This window comes from Uranotaenia lowii, chromosome 1 (genome assembly GCF_029784155.1).
Source record: "Uranotaenia lowii strain MFRU-FL chromosome 1, ASM2978415v1, whole genome shotgun sequence".
In the NCBI taxonomy this organism is placed as follows: Eukaryota; Metazoa; Arthropoda; class Insecta; order Diptera; family Culicidae; genus Uranotaenia; species Uranotaenia lowii.
This window is the reverse complement of record NC_073691.1, coordinates 81,789,210-81,809,391: the sequence shown is the minus strand read 5'-3', so window position 1 is coordinate 81,809,391 and position 20,182 is coordinate 81,789,210. Positions and strand designations below refer to the sequence as shown.

At 42.9% G+C, this 20,182-nt stretch overlaps 3 protein-coding genes across 4 annotated transcripts in view; 2 read left to right on the top strand and 1 right to left on the bottom strand.

Moving 5' to 3' along the window:
* Window positions 1-664: 664 nt before the first annotated feature.
* On the bottom strand, window positions 665-7,248 carry LOC129749445 (uncharacterized). 2 transcript variants are annotated; one of them, XR_008738051.1, is made up of 3 exons: window positions 4,603-7,248; window positions 1,451-4,530; window positions 665-1,388 (listed from the first exon to the last, which is right to left on the bottom strand). XR_008738051.1 is itself a non-coding variant. In XM_055744424.1 (2 exons), the coding sequence occupies exons 1-2, from the start codon at window positions 6,970-6,972 to the stop codon at window positions 1,705-1,707; spliced, it is 5,196 nt and encodes a 1,731-aa protein (XP_055600399.1). In that variant the 5' UTR covers window positions 6,973-7,248; the 3' UTR covers window positions 665-1,704. The 2 variants fall into 2 exon arrangements, 1 of the variants encoding a protein (XP_055600399.1); XM_055744424.1 differs by having other exon boundaries at window positions 665-4,530.
* Window positions 7,128-8,980, top strand: LOC129737553 (uncharacterized). Its single transcript, XM_055728716.1, has 2 exons — window positions 7,128-7,371; window positions 7,416-8,980. The coding sequence occupies exons 1-2, from the start codon at window positions 7,128-7,130 to the stop codon at window positions 8,978-8,980; spliced, it is 1,809 nt and encodes a 602-aa protein (XP_055584691.1).
* The window catches only part of LOC129749487 (heparan sulfate glucosamine 3-O-sulfotransferase 6), a 146,780-nt gene continuing 134,737 nt past the window's right edge, over window positions 8,140-20,182 (top strand). Inside the window, exon 1 of the mRNA XM_055744462.1 lies at window positions 8,140-10,034. The gene's annotated coding sequence lies outside the window, so the exon portion shown is untranslated. The remainder of the gene's footprint in view (window positions 10,035-20,182) is intronic.

Here is a 20,182-nt window from a genome sequence, read left to right as displayed (position 1 = left end):
CATGTATGTAAAAAATAATCTGAAATTTAAAACCATTGATAATTTTCATATCGATGGATACCATAAAATCTCTGTAGAATTGTCCATCAATGGACAAATCATTGACGTTCACGGCATCTACAGACCCCCTTCTTTTCCATTCAATACTTTCTGTGATAAACTAGAGTCTCTGTTTGCCACTGTTCCGGAAAAACATTCTTGTCTTATAGTAGGAGACTTGAACGTTCCCATTAATGCAATAAATAACAATTCTGTGATAAAATATAAAACCCTTCTTGAATCTTTTGGCTTTCTTTGCACAAACACTTTACCTACAAGGCCCAGTAGTGGCAATATTTTAGATCATACATTATGCAAGCATATCGATGCATCAAAATTGAAAAACGATACTATTTTTACTAATATTAGTGATCATCTCCAAGTTGTTACCACCTTCAATCTTAACTCAAACAAACAACACCTCAAATTAAGCAAAACTATTATACGACATTCTGAATTAAATAAAAGATTTGGGAGTTTTTTTAGGGGAATTAATGAAGTTGATGATGCTGGTCTATGCATACAAAATATTATTTCAACCTACAACTCATTGCTTACTGCTTGTTCGAAGAAAGTAACAAAATCAGTAAAAGTGAAGGGCGTGGAAGTACCTTTCGAATCAGCGGAACGTGTCAGCAGAACGGATCTCCAGGCAGCGATCAGGTAAGTATCAATTTCCTTAGACAGGTAAGTATGGTTCTTGATTCTTCTTTTTCAGGTTCAGTTCAGGTTGGGCGATTTCTTCCTTTCAGGTAAGTACACTTTTTATTGGTTGGTTATACACTTAATCCACGACAGTTTATTCAATTTAACTTAATTTTATTTACATTTACTTAACTATTTAAACTATAATTCACTAAATTCATTTCACAGGAACAAAAATTGGTTTCAACTACAATTTCACTTTGTAAATAAACAGTCTCGCCGGCTCGATGATGACGTCTCCAGTGTGATGGCCAAAAGAGAAACACCTGACTTTCCGAACGGCCTTTTATAAGTTAGGGATGCCGGAAACTCCTCTTTTTGTTTGGTTTCTCCTTTTGTTTCTTAGCTCCCGAACAACTGCCAGCATTCACCGAGTACAGCCCACTGCTAAACATCTGCCTTCATAACTGCACGGAAAAAATCCTTCAGGTGTTGAGGCTAACTTTTACTCATTTTCGTGCATGCACGAACATCCTGGCCCCTTCAGAAACAACGTTTCTGACGATGACTGCGAAGTAAGTTTTTCCATGGAGTGAGTGAACTTTGTTAAGCGTGGTGATGATGATGATTGATGATTCCAATGTTTGTTTACATTGATCCGTCTCGTCTCGGTCGGTTGTGAAGTGATTCGGTCGCGTTTACCTCTGAAAATTTTAGACCCAGTAGCGCTTTCGACAAAAAGTTATTTGTTTGGACAGTTGCTCACCTGATTCCAAAGAGAATAGTGCCTTAAAAGATTACAAGCTGGAACCGGAAGGTCTTCTCGAACGGTGGTGTTGTGCGGTTGATATTGTGCGGATTGTGTTGTGGTTTCTTCGGAAAGTGAAAGGTGCTGCAATTGTACGACCCAGTAGCGAAATTTGAGGGGAATACGAAGATTGGACAGGAACTCACCTGATCCAAGAAAAAAAGTGCCTTGGATAAATATTATTTCTCGAATGGATCCGAAACGAGCTCGCTTCAAGAGGAAATCTTGTCTGATGTTGGTTGTTCATCGCCGGTTGTTTTACTTGATTCCTCCGACGATGATGCAATCGGCAGCAGGCAGATTTTTGACACCGGTCTTGTACAGGAGCCCTTCGGTGTTCGCAAAGTCACTACTCGAACAATTCCGTCTCCGCCAGGATGTGTCTGAATCACTCTTGCTGTCGGCCAACGCATTGGTGGGATGTTTTCCTCCTTCAAGAGAACCAGCTGGTTTTCTTTGATAATTACAGGTGAGTGCACCCATTTGCTTCGTGATTGTAATTTCGTTAAGTATTCCAGGTGCCATCGTCGCCACAGATCCTGGAATAATTTTTGGACTTGTTGCCACTTCCTCAGATGATTGAATGGTATTTCGCTCAGATCTTCGTCGGGAACAGCCTTCAATGAAGTCCCAACGAGGAAATGTCCGGGCGTGAGTGGCTCAAAATCAGTCGGATCATCGCTTACGGGAACAAGAGGCCGGGAGTTAAGGCAGCATTCGATTTGGTTCAAGAGTGTCTGCATGTCGTCGAAGTAGAATGAATGGTTGCGAACGATGCGGACAAAGTGTTTCTGGGCGGAATTGATGGCCGATTCCCACAGCCCCCCAAAGTGGGATGCTCTGGGCGGATTGAAGTGCCATCTAATGTGGCAATCTGCACACTCCTGTTCAACCTTCTGCGCATGTTCAGTCTGGCGGATGAGTCGATTGAGCTCGTTTTTAGCCCCGAGAAAGTTCCGTCCGTTATCGGAGTAGATGTCCGACGGTGGGCCTCGGCGAGATACAAAGCGTCGCAATGCTTGTATAAACTTGGCTGTTGTCAAATCGAATACTAATTCGATGTGTACAGCCTTGGTGCAGAAGCAAATAAAAACTGCAACAAATGCCTTTGTGGGTGCTGCTCGACGATGCGGATGTTTCAGCATAATTGGGCCCCAATAGTCAACCCCCGTCACCGTGAAGGGACGAGTGGCTGTGATTCGTTCCTTGGGCAGCTCAGCCATAAATTGCTCAACCAATTTTGGCCGAGCTCGGAAGCAAATGGTGCAGCGATGTACGACTACTTTGGCCAGATTTCTGGCCCCTATTATCCAATAGCGAAGGCGAAGTAGTCCGATGAGTAATTGTGGTGACGCATGAAGATTTCTTTGATGATAGCATTGGACAAGTAAAGCAGAAAAACGATGGTGATACGGGAGGAGGATTTGGTGTCTACTGTCGTATGTCAAGGATGCTCGATCAAGTCTGCCACCCACACGCATGACTCCGTCTTGATCTAGGAAAGGAGTAAACCACCGGAGTCGGGATTTAACGGGAATGGGCTTTGAGTCACGAAGAGCACTTGCTTCGTTGGGGAATTCCTGATGTTGAACAAGACGAATGAGTGCTGACTCTGCATTTTGAATTTCCGACGTTGAAAGAGTGCCAAACAACTTCTGCTGCTTCGTCCTTTTAGTCCGACAGTTTGAAATATACCGGAAACAGAATGCCGTTACCCGTAGCATGTGTTGGAACGATGAGAATCGTTCGACGAACAAATCAATGAATGAAGGATCAGCTGTTGATGTCAAAAGTTGAATCGGGGTTGATCGAGATTCCAACTGCGTTTCGAAAGATTGATTGTGCTGTTTGACAGGCCAGGAGGATTGTTCGGTTTGCAGCCACTGTGGACCTTTCCACCAAAGGTCACACGCGAGAATAGTTTCAGCGTCGATGCCTCTTGAGATGTGGTCTGCTGGGTTCTGCTGCCCTGCCACATGGTTCCAAGAAGTGCCCACCGTTGCCAGCTGGATTTTGGACACTCGGTTAGCAACGAATGTAGTCCACACTGATGGGCTGGCCTTCAGCCAGGCTAGAACTGTAGTTGAGTCGACCCAGAAAAATGTTGTGAATTTCGATTCAAAGGCGGAGCTGATCTTTTGGTAAAGTTGAGCCGCTTCTAGTGCTCCACAGAGTTCGAGCCGAGGAATGCTGCGCTTTTTCAAGGGTGAAACCTTCGATTTTGCCGTCAATAAGGATACCAAAATATTACCAGACGCGTCGGTCGATCGCAGATACGCACAGGCGCCATAAGCTTGTTCCGATGCGTCCGAAAAAAGGTGCAATTCAATGGCACTTGGCTCAGCCAACACAACACATCGAGGGATTCTCAGTTGCTCAAGCAGGGGCAACTGAGAGTAATACTTGATCCAATAATTGGAGAGAGAATCAGGCAGCGGTTGATCCCAGCCCCAAGGTTTGTCTTCGTCAGATGTAAGGCCCCACAGTGTCTGCATGAATATCTTGGCGGTTACGATGACTGGTCCAACCAATCCTAAGGGATCAAAAAGCTGGGCAATTTGCGAAAGAGCAATTCGTTTGGTCATGAGGGTGTCTGGAGGTTGCTTTGGTAGTTGAATGTGGAACCGCAAGTTGTCGGCTGCTGGTTCCCAGTGTAGGCCCAGGGTTTTGATGCACTGGTCTGCTGCAAGTTCGACCGAGGATTGGATAGCACGCCTTTCAGGAGAAACGCCGTCAAGAACGGATTCAACATTGGAGGCAAACTTCCGGAATTCAAATCCACCTGTTCTGCACAACTTGTCAAGCTGAGTTCGCAGTTCCGCTACTGTCGTTGGAGAGCTTCCACCGGTGAATAGGTCGTCGACATAAACATCTCTCTTGAGGATCTTAGCTGCTTCGGGAAAGTTCGATTCTTCGTCGTCTGCTAGCTGCTGGAGGACCCTGGTGGCCAGAAATGGTGCGCTGGCCGTGCCGTAGGTTACCGTTTTGAGCTCGAATGTTTGCATAGGATGTTCTGGAGAATTCCGCCAAAAAATTCGCTGGAGTGGAGTGTCTCTGTCATCAACCAAAATCTGCCGATACATTTGTTTAATGTCTGCGATGAGCATCACCTGATGAAGCCTGGATCTGAGAATGATAGCTCTTAAGTCATCCTGGATTACTGCGCCGACCATGAGCACGTCATTAAGAGATTTTCCCGCTGCTGATTTGCACGACGCGTCGAAAACGACGCGGACCTTGGTAGTGGAGCTGGTTTCTCGGATCACCGGGTGATGAGGTAGGTAGTACCGGAAAGAGTTGGATTCCGATTCGCCTAGCACTTGCTGCATATGACCCAAGGTTTCATATTCGGCCATAAAGTCCCGATATTGAATGCGAAGCTCCTGGTTGCGTTGAAGACGAGATTCAATCATGTAAAATCGCCGTAATGCCGTGCTGCGGTTGTCGCCAATGTTGACTGCTGCTTCCTTCAATGGTAATCGAACTATGTACCGGCCATCTGGAGAACGCTGTACCGTTCGACGGAAGTGATTCTCGCATTCTGCTTCTTCTGCCGACAGACACGCAGCCCCGTTTTCCTCCTCAATGCTCCAAAAGCGTTGCATCAACCGATGAATCTCCGCAACAGTAGCGACATTGCAGGAAATGGCGTTGATATGAGTCGACCTCATTACCTTCCCGGAAACAACCCAGCCGAAGACCGAATCCACCAACATCGGGAAACCTTCGCCTAGCGAGATTCTACCTGATGATTTGAAAATATCGAAAAACACTTCAGCGCCCAGGACCACGTCGATGGCTTGAGTTTGGTAGAAGGCTGGGTCCGCAAGCTTGATTTCTTCAGGAAAGTTCCATTTTGAGATGTCCATCGTTGTTGAGGGAAGATTCAGCGTAAGCTTAGGCAGCACGAGCAAGTCTACGACAGTTGAATATCCGGAAATTCGAGATCGTACTGTAGTTCGAAGTTTCAGGCGAGCTTGCGTTGATGATTGGCCAATGCCGGAGATTGAGAGATGGACCTTTTTGCGTTGAATCTGAAGTCGCTGTGAGAATGACTCGGTGATAAAGCTGCACTCGCTTCCTGAGTCCAGAAGTGCCCTTGCCAAGTGGTTATTACCATGATCGTCGACTAAATTAATCACTGCAGTTGCGAGAATCACCTTGTTCAACTTTCGACCAGTAACTGGGGCGTGAACTGCGGCTGATAGCGAAGAAGAGGCTTCGCTGGTTGGGATGGGATCCGTCGTTGCGTTGGATTCAGTTCGTGGCTTGATGCGCTCAGCAGCAGCTGGTGCTTCACTGCAAAGCTGACTGTGGTGTCTCCCTCGGCATTTCCGGCAGGTGTTCTTCGATGAGCAATTCCGAACTATATGACCCTTCCGCAGACAATTCCGGCAAAGTTGTTGGCGACGAACTAATTTCTCCTTGTCCTCAAAGGTCATTTTGGAAAAAACCGGACATTGGTACATCGGATGGTGGTCGGAACAGGCGAAACATTGGCGAAAGTTGGACTGAGTAGCTCCATGGCTGACGAGTGTAGGACGTGGTACTGGTTTTCTGACTGACGAAACTTCCGGTATATTGTTGCATACACTTTGTAGAACCGTGACTCGTCGTTGAAGGAAACTTACAAGATCCTGGAATGTTGCGCCTTCCTTTGACGATGAAAACTCCTCCCAATCTCTACGGGTAGTTGGGTCAAGGCGAATGCTCAGCATTCGGATAAGCAAGACGTCCCAATATTCGGTTTTCTCTCCCAGCTGCTTAAGAATCCGGACGTTTGCTTCAAACCTTTCGACCAGAGAGTGAAGTTCAGAAGCTGATTCCTTTTTGAGTTGACAAAATTCAAATAAAGAGTCGACGTAGGTTTGTTTCAGGCGTGATGGATTTTGGAAATGCTCAACGAGAAGGTTCCAGGCTACGGGGTAGTTATTTGCACTGATCGCAATAGTTTGTATGAGTTTGAGAGCATCTCCACTCAACGAAGATCGTAAATAGTAGAATTTTTGTATGTTCGACAAGTCCCCAGAAGAGTGCACCAGAGAGAGAAACAGGTCGTGAAAGTTTAGCCACTGGTCTAGGGAGCCGTTGAATACAGGAAGCTTCACGTCTGGCAGCCGAATATGAGAGGAAGCAGGGAAATGCGAATTTGATGGAGCAGGCTGAGGGCACGGTGTCGAAGCATTTTTATTAACTGCCAACAAAAATCCCTTCACACGATAGTACTCAGTTTCAAATTGTGAGCGTTGTTTAAACTGCTGCTCGATACTTTCTAAATCGTCGACATCGGAGGCCTCGAGTTCGGCCTGGGTTTTAGAGTAGTCCGTCCAGAGCGCGATGAGATTTTCTAGACGTACTGGGACTTCGACGGCGTGAGTTTCGTCATCATAGTTGTTGACAAAAACTCTGATGAGATTGAAGGAAGTCTCTAAGCTGCGGATGCGCAGTTTTAGAGACTTTATACGTCGCTCGGTGGCCATATCACAGGCTGGTTGGTCTGGAAAACAAATAACCAGCGGAGCACAAACGACACACTTTACAGATTAAAGGAATTATAATTACCTCCTAGAGGCAATTCGATTGCCTTGTATTTCTTTAATTACAGGAACAGGACTCCAAATAGGGCAACGTCGTGATGAAAGGGATTGTCTTCCGTTATTGTAAAGTTCCGGACGCTCGGAGTTCGACGGGCATCCGGTTCGAAGGACCATATGGAAGTACCTTTCGAATCAGCGGAACGTGTCAGCAGAACGGATCTCAAGAGGCATCGACGCTGAAACTATTCTCGCGTGTGACCTTTGGTGGAAAGGTCCACAGTGGCTGCAAACCGAACAATCCTCCTGGCCTGTCAAACAGCACAATCAATCTTTCGAAACGCAGTTGGAATCTCGATCAACCCCGATTCAACTTTTGACATCAACAGCTGATCCTTCATTCATTGATTTGTTCGTCGAACGATTCTCATCGTTCCAACACATGCTACGGGTAACGGCATTCTGTTTCCGGTATATTTCAAACTGTCGGACTAAAAGGACGAAGCAGCAGAAGTTGTTTGGCACTCTTTCAACGTCGGAAATTCAAAATGCAGAGTCAGCACTCATTCGTCTTGTTCAACATCAGGAATTCCCCAACGAAGCAAGTGCTCTTCGTGACTCAAAGCCCATTCCCGTTAAATCCCGACTCCGGTGGTTTACTCCTTTCCTAGATCAAGACGGAGTCATGCGTGTGGGTGGCAGACTTGATCGAGCATCCTTGACATACGACAGTAGACACCAAATCCTCCTCCCGTATCACCATCGTTTTTCTGCTTTACTTGTCCAATGCTATCATCAAAGAAATCTTCATGCGTCACCACAATTACTCATCGGACTACTTCGCCTTCGCTATTGGATAATAGGGGCCAGAAATCTGGCCAAAGTAGTCGTACATCGCTGCACCATTTGCTTCCGAGCTCGGCCAAAATTGGTTGAGCAATTTATGGCTGAGCTGCCCAAGGAACGAATCACAGCCACTCGTCCCTTCACGGTGACGGGGGTTGACTATTGGGGCCCAATTATGCAGAAACATCCGCATCGTCGAGCAGCACCCACAAAGGCATTTGTTGCAGTTTTTATTTGCTTCTGCACCAAGGCTGTACACATCGAATTAGTATTCGATTTGACAACAGCCAAGTTTATACAAGCATTGCGACGCTTTGTATCTCGCCGAGGCCCACCGTCGGACATCTACTCCGATAACGGACGGAACTTTCTCGGGGCTAAAAACGAGCTCAATCGACTCATCCGCCAGACTGAACATGCGCAGAAGGTTGAACAGGAGTGTGCAGATTGCCACATTAGATGGCACTTCAATCCGCCCAGAGCATCCCACTTTGGGGGGCTGTGGGAATCGGCCATCAATTCCGCCCAGAAACACTTTGTCCGCATCGTTCGCAACCATTCATTCTACTTCGACGACATGCAGACACTCTTGAACCAAATCGAATGCTGCCTTAACTCCCGGCCTCTTGTTCCCGTAAGCGATGATCCGACTGATTTTGAGCCACTCACGCCCGGACATTTCCTCGTTGGGACTTCATTGAAGGCTGTTCCCGACGAAGATCTGAGCGAAATACCATTCAATCATCTGAGGAAGTGGCAACAAGTCCAAAAATTATTCCAGGATCTGTGGCGACGATGGCACCTGGAATACTTAACGAAATTACAATCACGAAGCAAATGGGTGCACTCACCTGTAATTATCAAAGAAAACCAGCTGGTTCTCTTGAAGGAGGAAAACATCCCACCAATGCGTTGGCCGACAGCAAGAGTGATTCAGACACATCCTGGCGGAGACGGAATTGTTCGAGTAGTGACTTTGCGAACACCGAAGGGCTCCTGTACAAGACCGGTGTCAAAAATCTGCCTGCTGCCGATTGCATCATCGTCGGAGGAATCAAGTAAAACAACCGGCGATGAACAACCAACATCAGACAAGATTTCCTCTTGAAGCGAGCTCGTTTCGGATCCATTCGAGAAATAATATTTATCCAAGGCACTTTTTTTCTTGGATCAGGTGAGTTCCTGTCCAATCTTCGTATTCCCCTCAAATTTCGCTACTGGGTCGTACAATTGCAGCACCTTTCACTTTCCGAAGAAACCACAACACAATCCGCACAATATCAACCGCACAACACCACCGTTCGAGAAGACCTTCCGGTTCCAGCTTGTAATCTTTTAAGGCACTATTCTCTTTGGAATCAGGTGAGCAACTGTCCAAACAAATAACTTTTTGTCGAAAGCGCTACTGGGTCTAAAATTTTCAGAGGTAAACGCGACCGAATCACTTCACAACCGACCGAGACGAGACGGATCAATGTAAACAAACATTGGAATCATCAATCATCATCATCACCACGCTTAACAAAGTTCACTCACTCCATGGAAAAACTTACTTCGCAGTCATCGTCAGAAACGTTGTTTCTGAAGGGGCCAGGATGTTCGTGCATGCACGAAAATGAGTAAAAGTTAGCCTCAACACCTGAAGGATTTTTTCCGTGCAGTTATGAAGGCAGATGTTTAGCAGTGGGCTGTACTCGGTGAATGCTGGCAGTTGTTCGGGAGCTAAGAAACAAAAGGAGAAACCAAACAAAAAGAGGAGTTTCCGGCATCCCTAACTTATAAAAGGCCGTTCGGAAAGTCAGGTGTTTCTCTTTTGGCCATCACACTGGAGACGTCATCATCGAGCCGGCGAGACTGTTTATTTACAAAGTGAAATTGTAGTTGAAACCAATTTTTGTTCCTGTGAAATGAATTTAGTGAATTATAGTTTAAATAGTTAAGTAAATGTAAATAAAATTAAGTTAAATTGAATAAACTGTCGTGGATTAAGTGTATAACCAACCAATAAAAAGTGTACTTACCTGAAAGGAAGAAATCGCCCAACCTGAACTGAACCTGAAAAAGAAGAATCAAGAACCATACTTACCTGTCTAAGGAAATTGATACTTACCTGATCGCTGCCTGGAGATCCGTTCTGCTGACACGTTCCGCTGATTCGAAAGGTACTTCCACGCCCTTCACTTTTACTGATTTTGTTACTTTCTTCGAACAAGCAGTAAGCAATGAGTTGTAGGTTGAAATAATATTTTGTATGCATAGACCAGCATCATCAACTTCATTAATTCCCCTAAAAAAACTCCCAAATCTTTTATTTAATTCAGAATGTCGTATAATAGTTTTGCTTAATTTGAGGTGTTGTTTGTTTGAGTTAAGATTGAAGGTGGTAACAACTTGGAGATGATCACTAATATTAGTAAAAATAGTATCGTTTTTCAATTTTGATGCATCGATATGCTTGCATAATGTATGATCTAAAATATTGCCACTACTGGGCCTTGTAGGTAAAGTGTTTGTGCAAAGAAAGCCAAAAGATTCAAGAAGGGTTTTATATTTTATCACAGAATTGTTATTTATTGCATTAATGGGAACGTTCAAGTCTCCTACTATAAGACAAGAATGTTTTTCCGGAACAGTGGCAAACAGAGACTCTAGTTTATCACAGAAAGTATTGAATGGAAAAGAAGGGGGTCTGTAGATGCCGTGAACGTCAATGATTTGTCCATTGATGGACAATTCTACAGAGATTTTATGGTATCCATCGATATGAAAATTATCAATGGTTTTAAATTTCAGATTATTTTTTACATACATGGCCAACCCACCATTTGGTTGATTGCGGCACGAGAATATTGATGTGTATTCAGGAATTTTATATAAGGAACAGATATCATCCACAAGCCATGTTTCACAAATGACAATTACATCAAACACAACTTTGGACTGTTCAATGGTTTCTAATAAATTATCAAATTTTTCAAGATCGTTCATGCTTCGTATATTCCATTGAAAAATTCTAAACGTTTTAAAATTATCATATGTTATTGAAGTATTAAATTCTAAAATATTATAATAAAACTTATTGATTAAACTATCCATTATATTAAGTTAAAATCAAGACATCACAAACTAAAATAATAAATTAAAAACTTTATAAAATTAAAAACTTTAAGCCTTCTTACGCTTAGGCGATGGTGTTTCAGTGCAATTTGAAGGTACATTTTTGTCGGCCAATAATAAATACTTGCTCATTACGCGACTTAAGTCGTTTCTATTTTTAACAATATCAGGGTTTGAATTTTCTTCTTTTTTAATCAAAATTGCACCTCCTCTTCCCGGCCAGATATATTTTACTCCTAGTAAGTTTTGAGATTCGCGTAATTCATTCAGTAGCTCAAGTGAGAGGGGAGTCAATTCATCCCTCAAAACTACGTTCCCACACTTTCCATTGATAACCAGAGCCGGGTCAACTGCAGTAGAACTCAATTTACCATGCGTGCGTTTTTTTTTTAAATATTTCCTCCTTAACCGAGATATCTTTAAAGGTTAGTTTTATTGGCGCAAAAACGTCAGCTCTTGTTCCAGATGAAAGCAATCTACCCGCAGAATCCAGTTGATCAGGTTGCAAGTTGTAACCTATTCGCTGACACGTTTTACATACAAGGTCCATCGTATTTTCACTACCTAACATTGGAAGTCCAAAAATCATGGCATTTTTTGAGATTGCTTCTCGGTTAATTTTATCTAAGTTACCTTCGAGTTTGTCTACTTTATTTGCAAGTGATGATTGCGAAAGTTTAAGGTCAGAAACTTCAACTTTGAGATTCTCATTTTCGATTTTCAGATCTTTGAAGTCTGATTGAATGTCGTCAAACTTCGAAGACAGAAAATCTTGAGATGCCTCAATAGCTGCAGTCACTGCCTTAAACTCCGCTTTCATCACCTGCATTTCGTTCACAACAGCGCCCTGAACAGCCAATTTTAGATCCTCTGTTATAGCATTCATCATATTGGATTGATTATTTTGCATCCCCACTATTTTTGAGTAGATACCCGCGCAGTTAGGGTTGCAGAAGAATGGTTGAGATTTCATTCTTCGGGCGGTACTTCCTAACAAATTTTTACAACGAGGGTGAACATTAGTAAAACAGTATGAACATGTTAAAAAAGCTTTGGGATTCGTCTCAACACCTTTGCATTCCACGCATATCAACTGTTCCTCCTCAAGATCCATATTCAAGAACAAAACCAATGCAAAACTTCAAGTGCAGCGGAAAACTTATTTGAACGTTTTATCACTAAGCTCTAAAAAATCAAACAAGTATTAAACTGACAAAAATGTTATGAATCTAATTGATCGGTAAAAATTAAAAAAGATACAGTACACCGTAGAAATATGATCGATAATGACAATTAATGATAACTGCCCAATGATACAAAATGACTTAGTGCAAAAGCAATGACAACAGCAGAGCAATGGAAGCAACGATGATTACTGGCAAACAAAAATAAAAATAAACACAAATACCAATTAATGACCTGATGTATGTTCTTCAACGTACCGTGTTTTTTTTTTTTAATTAAGGACTGATATGTAGTTTTGAAAGGGATTGAAGCAAAAAAAATCACACTATCTGTGCGGGATACATGTATCCGTTCAGCACCAGATCCGCACTCATTCGCTTCTATGCCAGGTATTCAGTATCCATTCAGCGTCGAAAAAAAAAACAATTTCACGCGAGATGCCAAACACCCACTCAGCACAAGAAGCACAAGCACACCACTCTACGCGAGATACTGAGTATCCACCACTCAGCGTCAGAGCCACAAACACGCAAATAATAATAATTATAATAAATCTTAGACCACTACTCAGTTCTGGGCTACTAGGAAATGAAACCACTTGCGTTCCATCTACTTGCAAGGGAAATAAATCTGTTCGCTAAATCAAACGTATTGAACCCGTCAATAGCAATTTTGTAAAGCCTTAAATGTGCCAGAACCACAGATGTGCGCTACCATGGGGTGACACGGAGCCACAAGTGTGTGCTACTTGATGAGATCTTTTCGCTAAATCTACACGGCATTCGGTGGCGCATCAGGCAGATTCAACATAGGTTTGAACCATGTACGTGAGAGGAGAATGGGTGGCCTATTGTGTCATTGCCTATCACGACGGGTAGTATTTCGAGAGAAAGAGAAGTAGTAGTTTGTGCTATCAATCCATAGGCTTGAGTAATCAGTTTGTTTACAAGTGGTACGCCGAAGAGAATTAACGGAACTCACAAAATGCACGCTAACTTTTGGCTACCCCTTAAAGGCGTAAAATTGACCCGTTATTGAGAACCCCCATGATCTGTCAAATAACGGGTCATTTTATCGGATCAATATTACCCCTTATTTGGAACAGCTCAATTCCCTTCAAAAAGGGCAGTTTCTGATGCGTTACATTAACATCGTTGTTATTCGTCCTCCAAATTGGTTATAAGCAAGATTATGGTAAGTGTTTTATTTAAAATTAAAATAGTATTCCTTCAGAATTTAATTCATTTATTTTATTTTTCAGAAGAATAATGTTCCGGAGGAGCCAAACACGGACAAATGCAATTCAAATGCCGAATCGGATTCAAGTATCCAAGCGGGGAAACGGAGGATTGCATTTTATTGTTATGTGAAAAAGTAATTCTACAAAAAATCAACCTTAAATAAATGACTATAAACGAAATGACACATAACATTTGGTTTAAATTTATTTCAAGAATCAAATTTTCCTTAATAGAACCTAAAACCAGCATACGCATGCGTTTGAAATAAGGGGTAATTTTCATCCGCTACGAGCGTTTCAAATAAGGGGTAATTTTCATCCGCTAGAAGCGTTATCAAGCTGAGTACCCCTTAAAGGGTACAGCGGCTTTATCCTTAAAAAGGAGTTCTCCCAGTCTTATTGAATAACGGGTCAAAAGTATTCGTTAAGGGGTAACCAAAAGTTAGCGTGTGTGTTGCCAGTAATTCACCGAAACTACTCGAAAACTGCTAGGACTGATGTTCACAGCTTACCTGTACTTGTCAATGCGTCAATACATTTACCTAACACAAACTGTCCACCATTGGACTAAAAAAACCACATTCACTGAATTTTATTTTTAGATTTTACGCTATTTTCGAATGAGGCACTATTAACATTTAATAAAAAAATAACCAGCAGTAACTTCACAATATTATAAACGATGAATAGTGATTTAAAAAACATTGAAACGAACGATTTGAACAACTTCTAGTAGAGCTAGCAAAAAAACACAACCAACCACTAATTCAGCGCTGCCAGGAGTTTTATTATTTATTTACATAGTATTCCGTCTTACGACATAACTTGACGAACATAATTCCTAAAATTCACTCGGTCCATGGCAACCGTTCTCCAATTTCTCGGGCACCCCACGTTCGCCAGATCACGCTCCACTTGGTCTAACCACCTCGCTCGTTGCGCCCCCGCTCGTCTTGTGGCGAACACCTGTTTTGCAGGACAGTCATCCGGCATTCTCGCAACATGTCCCGCCCAGCGTATCCGGCCAGCCTTCACCACCTTCTGGATACTGGGTTCGCCGTAGAGTCGCGCGAGCTCGTGGTTCATCCTTCGCCTTCACATTCCGTTCTCCTGTACGCCGCCAAAGATGGTTCTTAACACTCGTCGCTCGAATACTCCGAGTGTACGCAGGTCCTCCTCGAGCAATATCCATGTCTCGTGCCCGTAGAGAACAACCGGTCTAATAAGCGTCGTATACAGGTTACACTTCGTGCGAGGGCTAAGTCTTCTCGACCGCAGTTGCTTGTGGAGTCCATAGTAGGCACGACTTCCGCTGATAATTCGCCTCCGGATCTCACGGCTGGTGTCATTGTCATCATTTGTGCTTTATTTGATCAATTTTAAAAAGGATCAGGGTAATAATTCACAAATTCTTGAAAAGGCTCGTCTTATGTTTCATTATCGAGTCGAATTTGAACCATTTCAAAAATCTTCTACAAAATATAACACAAAATTATTACTTCGAGAATTCGAAGGTTCGATTGTGTGGTAAGGGAACATCCATAAATGACGTAGCTTTTTTGTGAGTTTTTATACACTGAAGGCTTCGAATGAGGCTGAGTTGTCGGTGCACGCATATTGGAGAAGAACTGGTGTAATTGTTCGGAAAACTCCGATCGATTAACATCTGCAACCGGGGGATCGAAAAATTCACCAGGAAGACGTAAGGGTTGGCCGTAAACTAGATCCGCAGCAGAACACTTTAGACCTTCACGATACGCACTTCGTAAGCCCAGCATCACTAAGGGCAAATTTTCACTCCATTTAGCTCCTTTCTTGCACATTAAAGCGGCTTTTAAAGTACGATGAAATCGCTCCACCATACCGTTAGCTTGAGGATGATACGCAGTCGTTCGTATGTGATGCGATCCGAGAATGAGGACCAGTTCTCTAAACAAGTCAGATTCGAATTGCCGTCCTTGGTCAGATGTTATTGTCTCCGGAGACCCAAATCTTGAAATCCAACTAGCTGTTAACGCCTTGGCCACGGTTGCAGCAGTCATATCAATCAGCGGAGTAGCTTCCGGCCACCGCGTAAAACGGTCTATGATGGTCAGCACATATCGGTTATCGTTTGACAAAGGAAGGGGTCCAATTAGGTCGATATGAATGTGGCGAAATCTGGCTTTTGGAGGATCGAATGCAGCAACTGGCGCGACGGTATGATGACTGATTTTGGAAAGTCGGCAATCTATACACGTCCGAACGTATCGATTGATGTCTCGATTCATAGAAGCCCACACGAATCTATCGCCTATCAATCTTCGGGTTCCTTTGGTTCCAGGGTGGGCAAGTCCATGAAAGTGCTGCATTATCGACAACCGATGCTTCTCTGGAACGAAAGGGCGGAAACGATTTTTCAAAGAAACATCACAATAAACAGGGCTAGAAACATTTGGTATGCGTATTTGTTCAACCTTTAACGAGGACGAAGTCATCAAATTTTTTAGCTCCTCGTCGTTGATCTGATCCTCAGCAATAGCAGAAAGGTCGATGGCAGCGAGCGATTCGACTCTAGACAGGGCATCAGCAGCCGTGTTTGCCTGGCCACTGATGTGACGAATGTCAGTAGTGAAGAGCGATATGTATCTCAGATATCTGTCCTCGTGTGGCAGCCTACTTGAAGAATTTGAATTCAGGGCATACGTGAGGGGCTTGTGATCGGTGAAGATGGAAAACTTGCGTCCTTCTAAAAAATATCGGAAGTACTTGACAGCCATCTTCATTGCGGTCAGTTCGCGACCAAATGTTGAATAATTCTTTTGCGAGTTCGAAACCTTTTCAGAGTAAAAACCGAGTGGTTGCCACGATGAACCCGAACGTTGTTGCAACACTGCCCCTGCTGCAACGTTTGATGCGTCGATCATCAGCGCCAATTCCTTCGTTGAATCTGGATAATATAGGAGTGCAGATTCTGCTAATGAATGTTTACAACGGTTGAAAGCAGCTTCCGATGATAAATCCCACTGAATCTTTCTGTTGTCGTTTTTTCGATTTCCGGGAATTAAAAGCCGCAACTCTAGCTGCTTATCTACAGCATTAGGAATAAAGCGCTTGTAGACGTTAACAAGAAACTCCACCTGCGATTGAGCAAATGTACTTTTGGTGACGTTGATTACCAAGCCCCATTGCTTCAAGCGGTCGAAGACAACTCGAACATGCTCTTGATGTTCTTTTCGATTTTTGGACGCGATACAAATATCGTCGATGAAAACGACCACGAATTCGAGATCACTGAATATTCTGTTCATGAATCTTTGAAAAGTTTGGCTCGCGTTGCATAAACCAAACTGCATTCTAGTGAACTCGTAGAGGCCAAAAGGAGTGATCACAGCTGTTTTTGGAATGTCATTTTCCTCCACCGGAATTTGATGATATGCCCTTTCTAAGTCTAAGGTAGTAAAAATGTTCTTTCCTTGGAAAGATTGTAGTAAATCGTGTACATGGGGCACCGGATAGCGATCAGGAATCGTTACTTGGTTAAGACGTCTGTAATCTCCGACAAATCGCCACTGACCATTTTTCTTCGGGACACAGTGGAGCGGACTCGCCCAACTGCTACTTGATGGGCGACAAATGCCAAGCTCGGTCATTAAAGTGAATTCTGCTTTGGCAGCGCTAAGCTTTTCAGGATGCATTCGTCTCATTTTTGATGCCACCGGAGGACCTTTGGTGATGATATGATGGGTGACATCATGCTCAACTTTAGCACGTAGTGTCAATGGAAGCGTTATTTCTCGATATGTTTTAAGAAGCTCGTGGAAAGGATGATTCAGGCTAACGGTGGTAATGGTATGAAAGTTCACCACCATCACACTACCAGTAGATCGTAAGTTGGTTTGGGCGTCGATGAGTTTCTTGTTCTTCATATCGATTAGAAGCCCAAAGTGTGCCAAAAAGTCGGCTCCGATGATCGCATGACTGACATCCGACACTAAGAAATTCCAGATAAATCGTTTTCTCAATCCCAGATCAGTCGTGATGAACTTTGTCGAAAACGTTTTAATCTCCGAACCATTTGCCGCATGAAGTATGAATGGAATTGGCTCGGAAAGTTTCTCTTGTCTCGTGTCCTGTGTCGATAAGGAACCGCAAACCGCTGGTTTTGTCTAGTATTTTAAGACGTCGGCTTGAAAAAACTTCACCCACCTCAGCCGACTAAGGTGAGCTGGAAGCTAGTTTTTTGACGAGTAGTTGCACGGTTCCCTGCAGCGCTGAGCCTGTTTACCGTACTTTCGATTTGCTCCATTTGTATGTTCACTCCAGGTAGAGAAGTAACCGCGGCTGATTGTGGTGATTCGACCATTTTATCTCCCATCTCAGCTAGTTTAGCCAGCGTACCGTCACTGATTGTAAGTACCGGCCGAATATGCGATGGCATTCGCTGCAGGAACAACATTTTGAGCAGGTTGTCATTAACGTTTAGGCCAGTGGCGAGTTCCTGCATTTTTGCGAGGAGATGCGTGGGCCGCATGTCGCCGAGGTCGAAGGTGCCAAGTAGCCGTTCCAGCCGGGATTCAGGAGAAAGCGAAAAACGAGTGATTAACCTCTCTTTGACAGCCGTGTACTTGTCCTGTTGTGGTGGATTCGATACCAGATCAGAAATGTGGCAAATCACGGTCTGGTCCACTTTCGCCACAATATGGTAAAATTTTGTCTCGTCCTTCGTGACATTCGCCAAGACGAACTGTGCCTCTGCTTGTGCGAACCACATTTCAGGATCGTTCTTCCAAAATTCTGGGAGTTTCACCGAAACCGCCGCAGCAGCAGCGGAAGTGTTTTCGTTTGTTGCCATTTTGAGGTTAGATTTGCTGGAACACGTCGAGCGAGAGAAAAACGTATCGATTCACCATTAACTAACGCGTCAATTGTAACGAATGGTCGCGGTATCACGTCGGGGTCACCAATGTGGGAAACGGAAGCGATCGGCAGCGAAAGACCGGACTTTAACATGAAAAACCAACTTGTTAGTTTGCAAATTAATCTCAACGTGTTTATTTATTTTCTTATCTGTCCCCACAACAACCGTCTCACCTACTCTCCGCATTTCTCTTGACAGTTCTACATTTCTCTCACCAAAGGGGGGTGAGTCATAAACTGCACCCCACAATTGCATCTGCGATGTCAGCTGCCTCCACCCACTCTCTATCGTCCTCCGGAGTGATGACCAGCACTTCGTGTCCTCTTTTGCCTACAATTCGATTTGGACGAATCTTTCTATCCGAGGCTTGTGAATTTTGCTATGCTGCTTTTGGAGAACATTTGAAGCAAAATATAAATTGCATTTCTTGCATGTACGCTCCTTGACACGCTTGAAAACAGTCGGGTAGTATGAGTCAAAAGCTACATGTTCAAACTGGATTGAATTAGGCATAATTTTGCTCAATTTTGATTTTTTTTTTTTCGATATTTAATTTAAGCTACGTAGCTTTACTTGAACCGTCGTCCCAAATCGTCACACAAAGTCAAACTCCCCTTATAAGTGAGATAAATTTTCTGTTTTTGTAATTATCATTTTACCACTATGACGTCTTCCAAAAATTGGTAGATTATCTCATTTAAGGAAACTTCGTTGAAGAAGTCAAAGCTCTATCTTTTGAAACAACCTGCCTTAAGAAATTTGTTCAAAAACTAGCCTCAAAAACGAAAAATTCATTTAACTTATTTCGAAGCGAGTTTTGAAACAAACTCTATGATGGAGAGTTGTGCCAATTGCAAAACTACACAACTTCATTGAAGTTTTCAATTCACTATTTTGAAGTTTAATGGTACTTTTTGGGAGATATCTTTTAAAAATGGCATGTTTTCATTGTTCTATATCTCTGAATTTTTCCGGATTTTTTTTGAAAATTGCCCGGTTCGTCCGGCCCAGATACGTGCTGAAAAAAATCTGGCAACCTTAAGTTATAGTCACTAATGTCGTTTGAATATTACGCTATTAATGGTCGTGCTTTATAATCCTTACCAAGGAAGTATTTTAAAACTTTTCAGTATTACAAAAAAAAGCAAGCCTTTCCTAAATATTCGAAAATTAATTGAAAAAGTGATCAATGTTACGGTACCCAAATGTCATTGAAATCGAATGGGAACTGACGTTTTAGTTCCAAAAAGTCGGTACTGCAGGAAAGATCGTAGCTGAGTGCGTGAGACCTTTTAATTATAAAGCTTAGTTCTTTTAGAAATGGAACAGTTACAGGTTATTATTCTGTTGAATATCCTAACGGGCATATCTGTTTTTCTACAATTAGAAATCCCTCAACAATTGATTTGGTTCTAACGGATTCAGGCGAGCATTGTAGTCAATTATGCGGACCTCGATCAGACCAACTTCCAATGACTTTTTCTTTATCGCCAATATCAACGAACGAGGGATCCTTATTTGAAATTTATTTATTGCTACCTTCAGAAAGAGATCAAACGTCGTTTTAATTTAATTCGTAACGAAAATTTTGCAAAAGCATAGATGACATAAAACCCTACTCAAAGCCATTTTTGAAATTAACTAAAATTCTGAAAAAGCTCTGAAACTAGATAACTACAGGGCTCCGAACAGTTCATTATTGAGCTGAACACCTAATTTTATGTGATGAATGAAATAGAATTGTAATGATGAATTGGTACTAATAAAGATTTATTTAAAAAAGAAAAAAAGTGAGACAGAAAATAAACTCGATTTTCTATCCGGCTCTCAAGAGTCGGGAATAATTCGTAGGTTGAAAAAAAGATCTT

What these genes read in the sequence shown, in the direction of transcription:
- LOC129749445 (XM_055744424.1), bottom strand. Translation starts at nt 6,972, where the DNA reads ATGGCCACCGAGCGACGTATAAAGTCTCTAAAACTGCGCATCCGCAGC. An exon ending in TCAGATCCAGGCTTCATCAG is followed by an intron (nt 4,531 to 4,602) that starts GTGATGCTCATC and finishes ACTCCACTCCAG; the next exon opens with CGAATTTTTTGGCGGAATTC.
- LOC129737553 (XM_055728716.1), top strand. Translation starts at nt 7,128, where the DNA reads ATGAAAGGGATTGTCTTCCGTTATTGTAAAGTTCCGGACGCTCGGAGT. An exon ending in AATCAATCTTTCGAAACGCA is followed by an intron (nt 7,372 to 7,415) that starts GTTGGAATCTCG and finishes TGACATCAACAG; the next exon opens with CTGATCCTTCATTCATTGAT.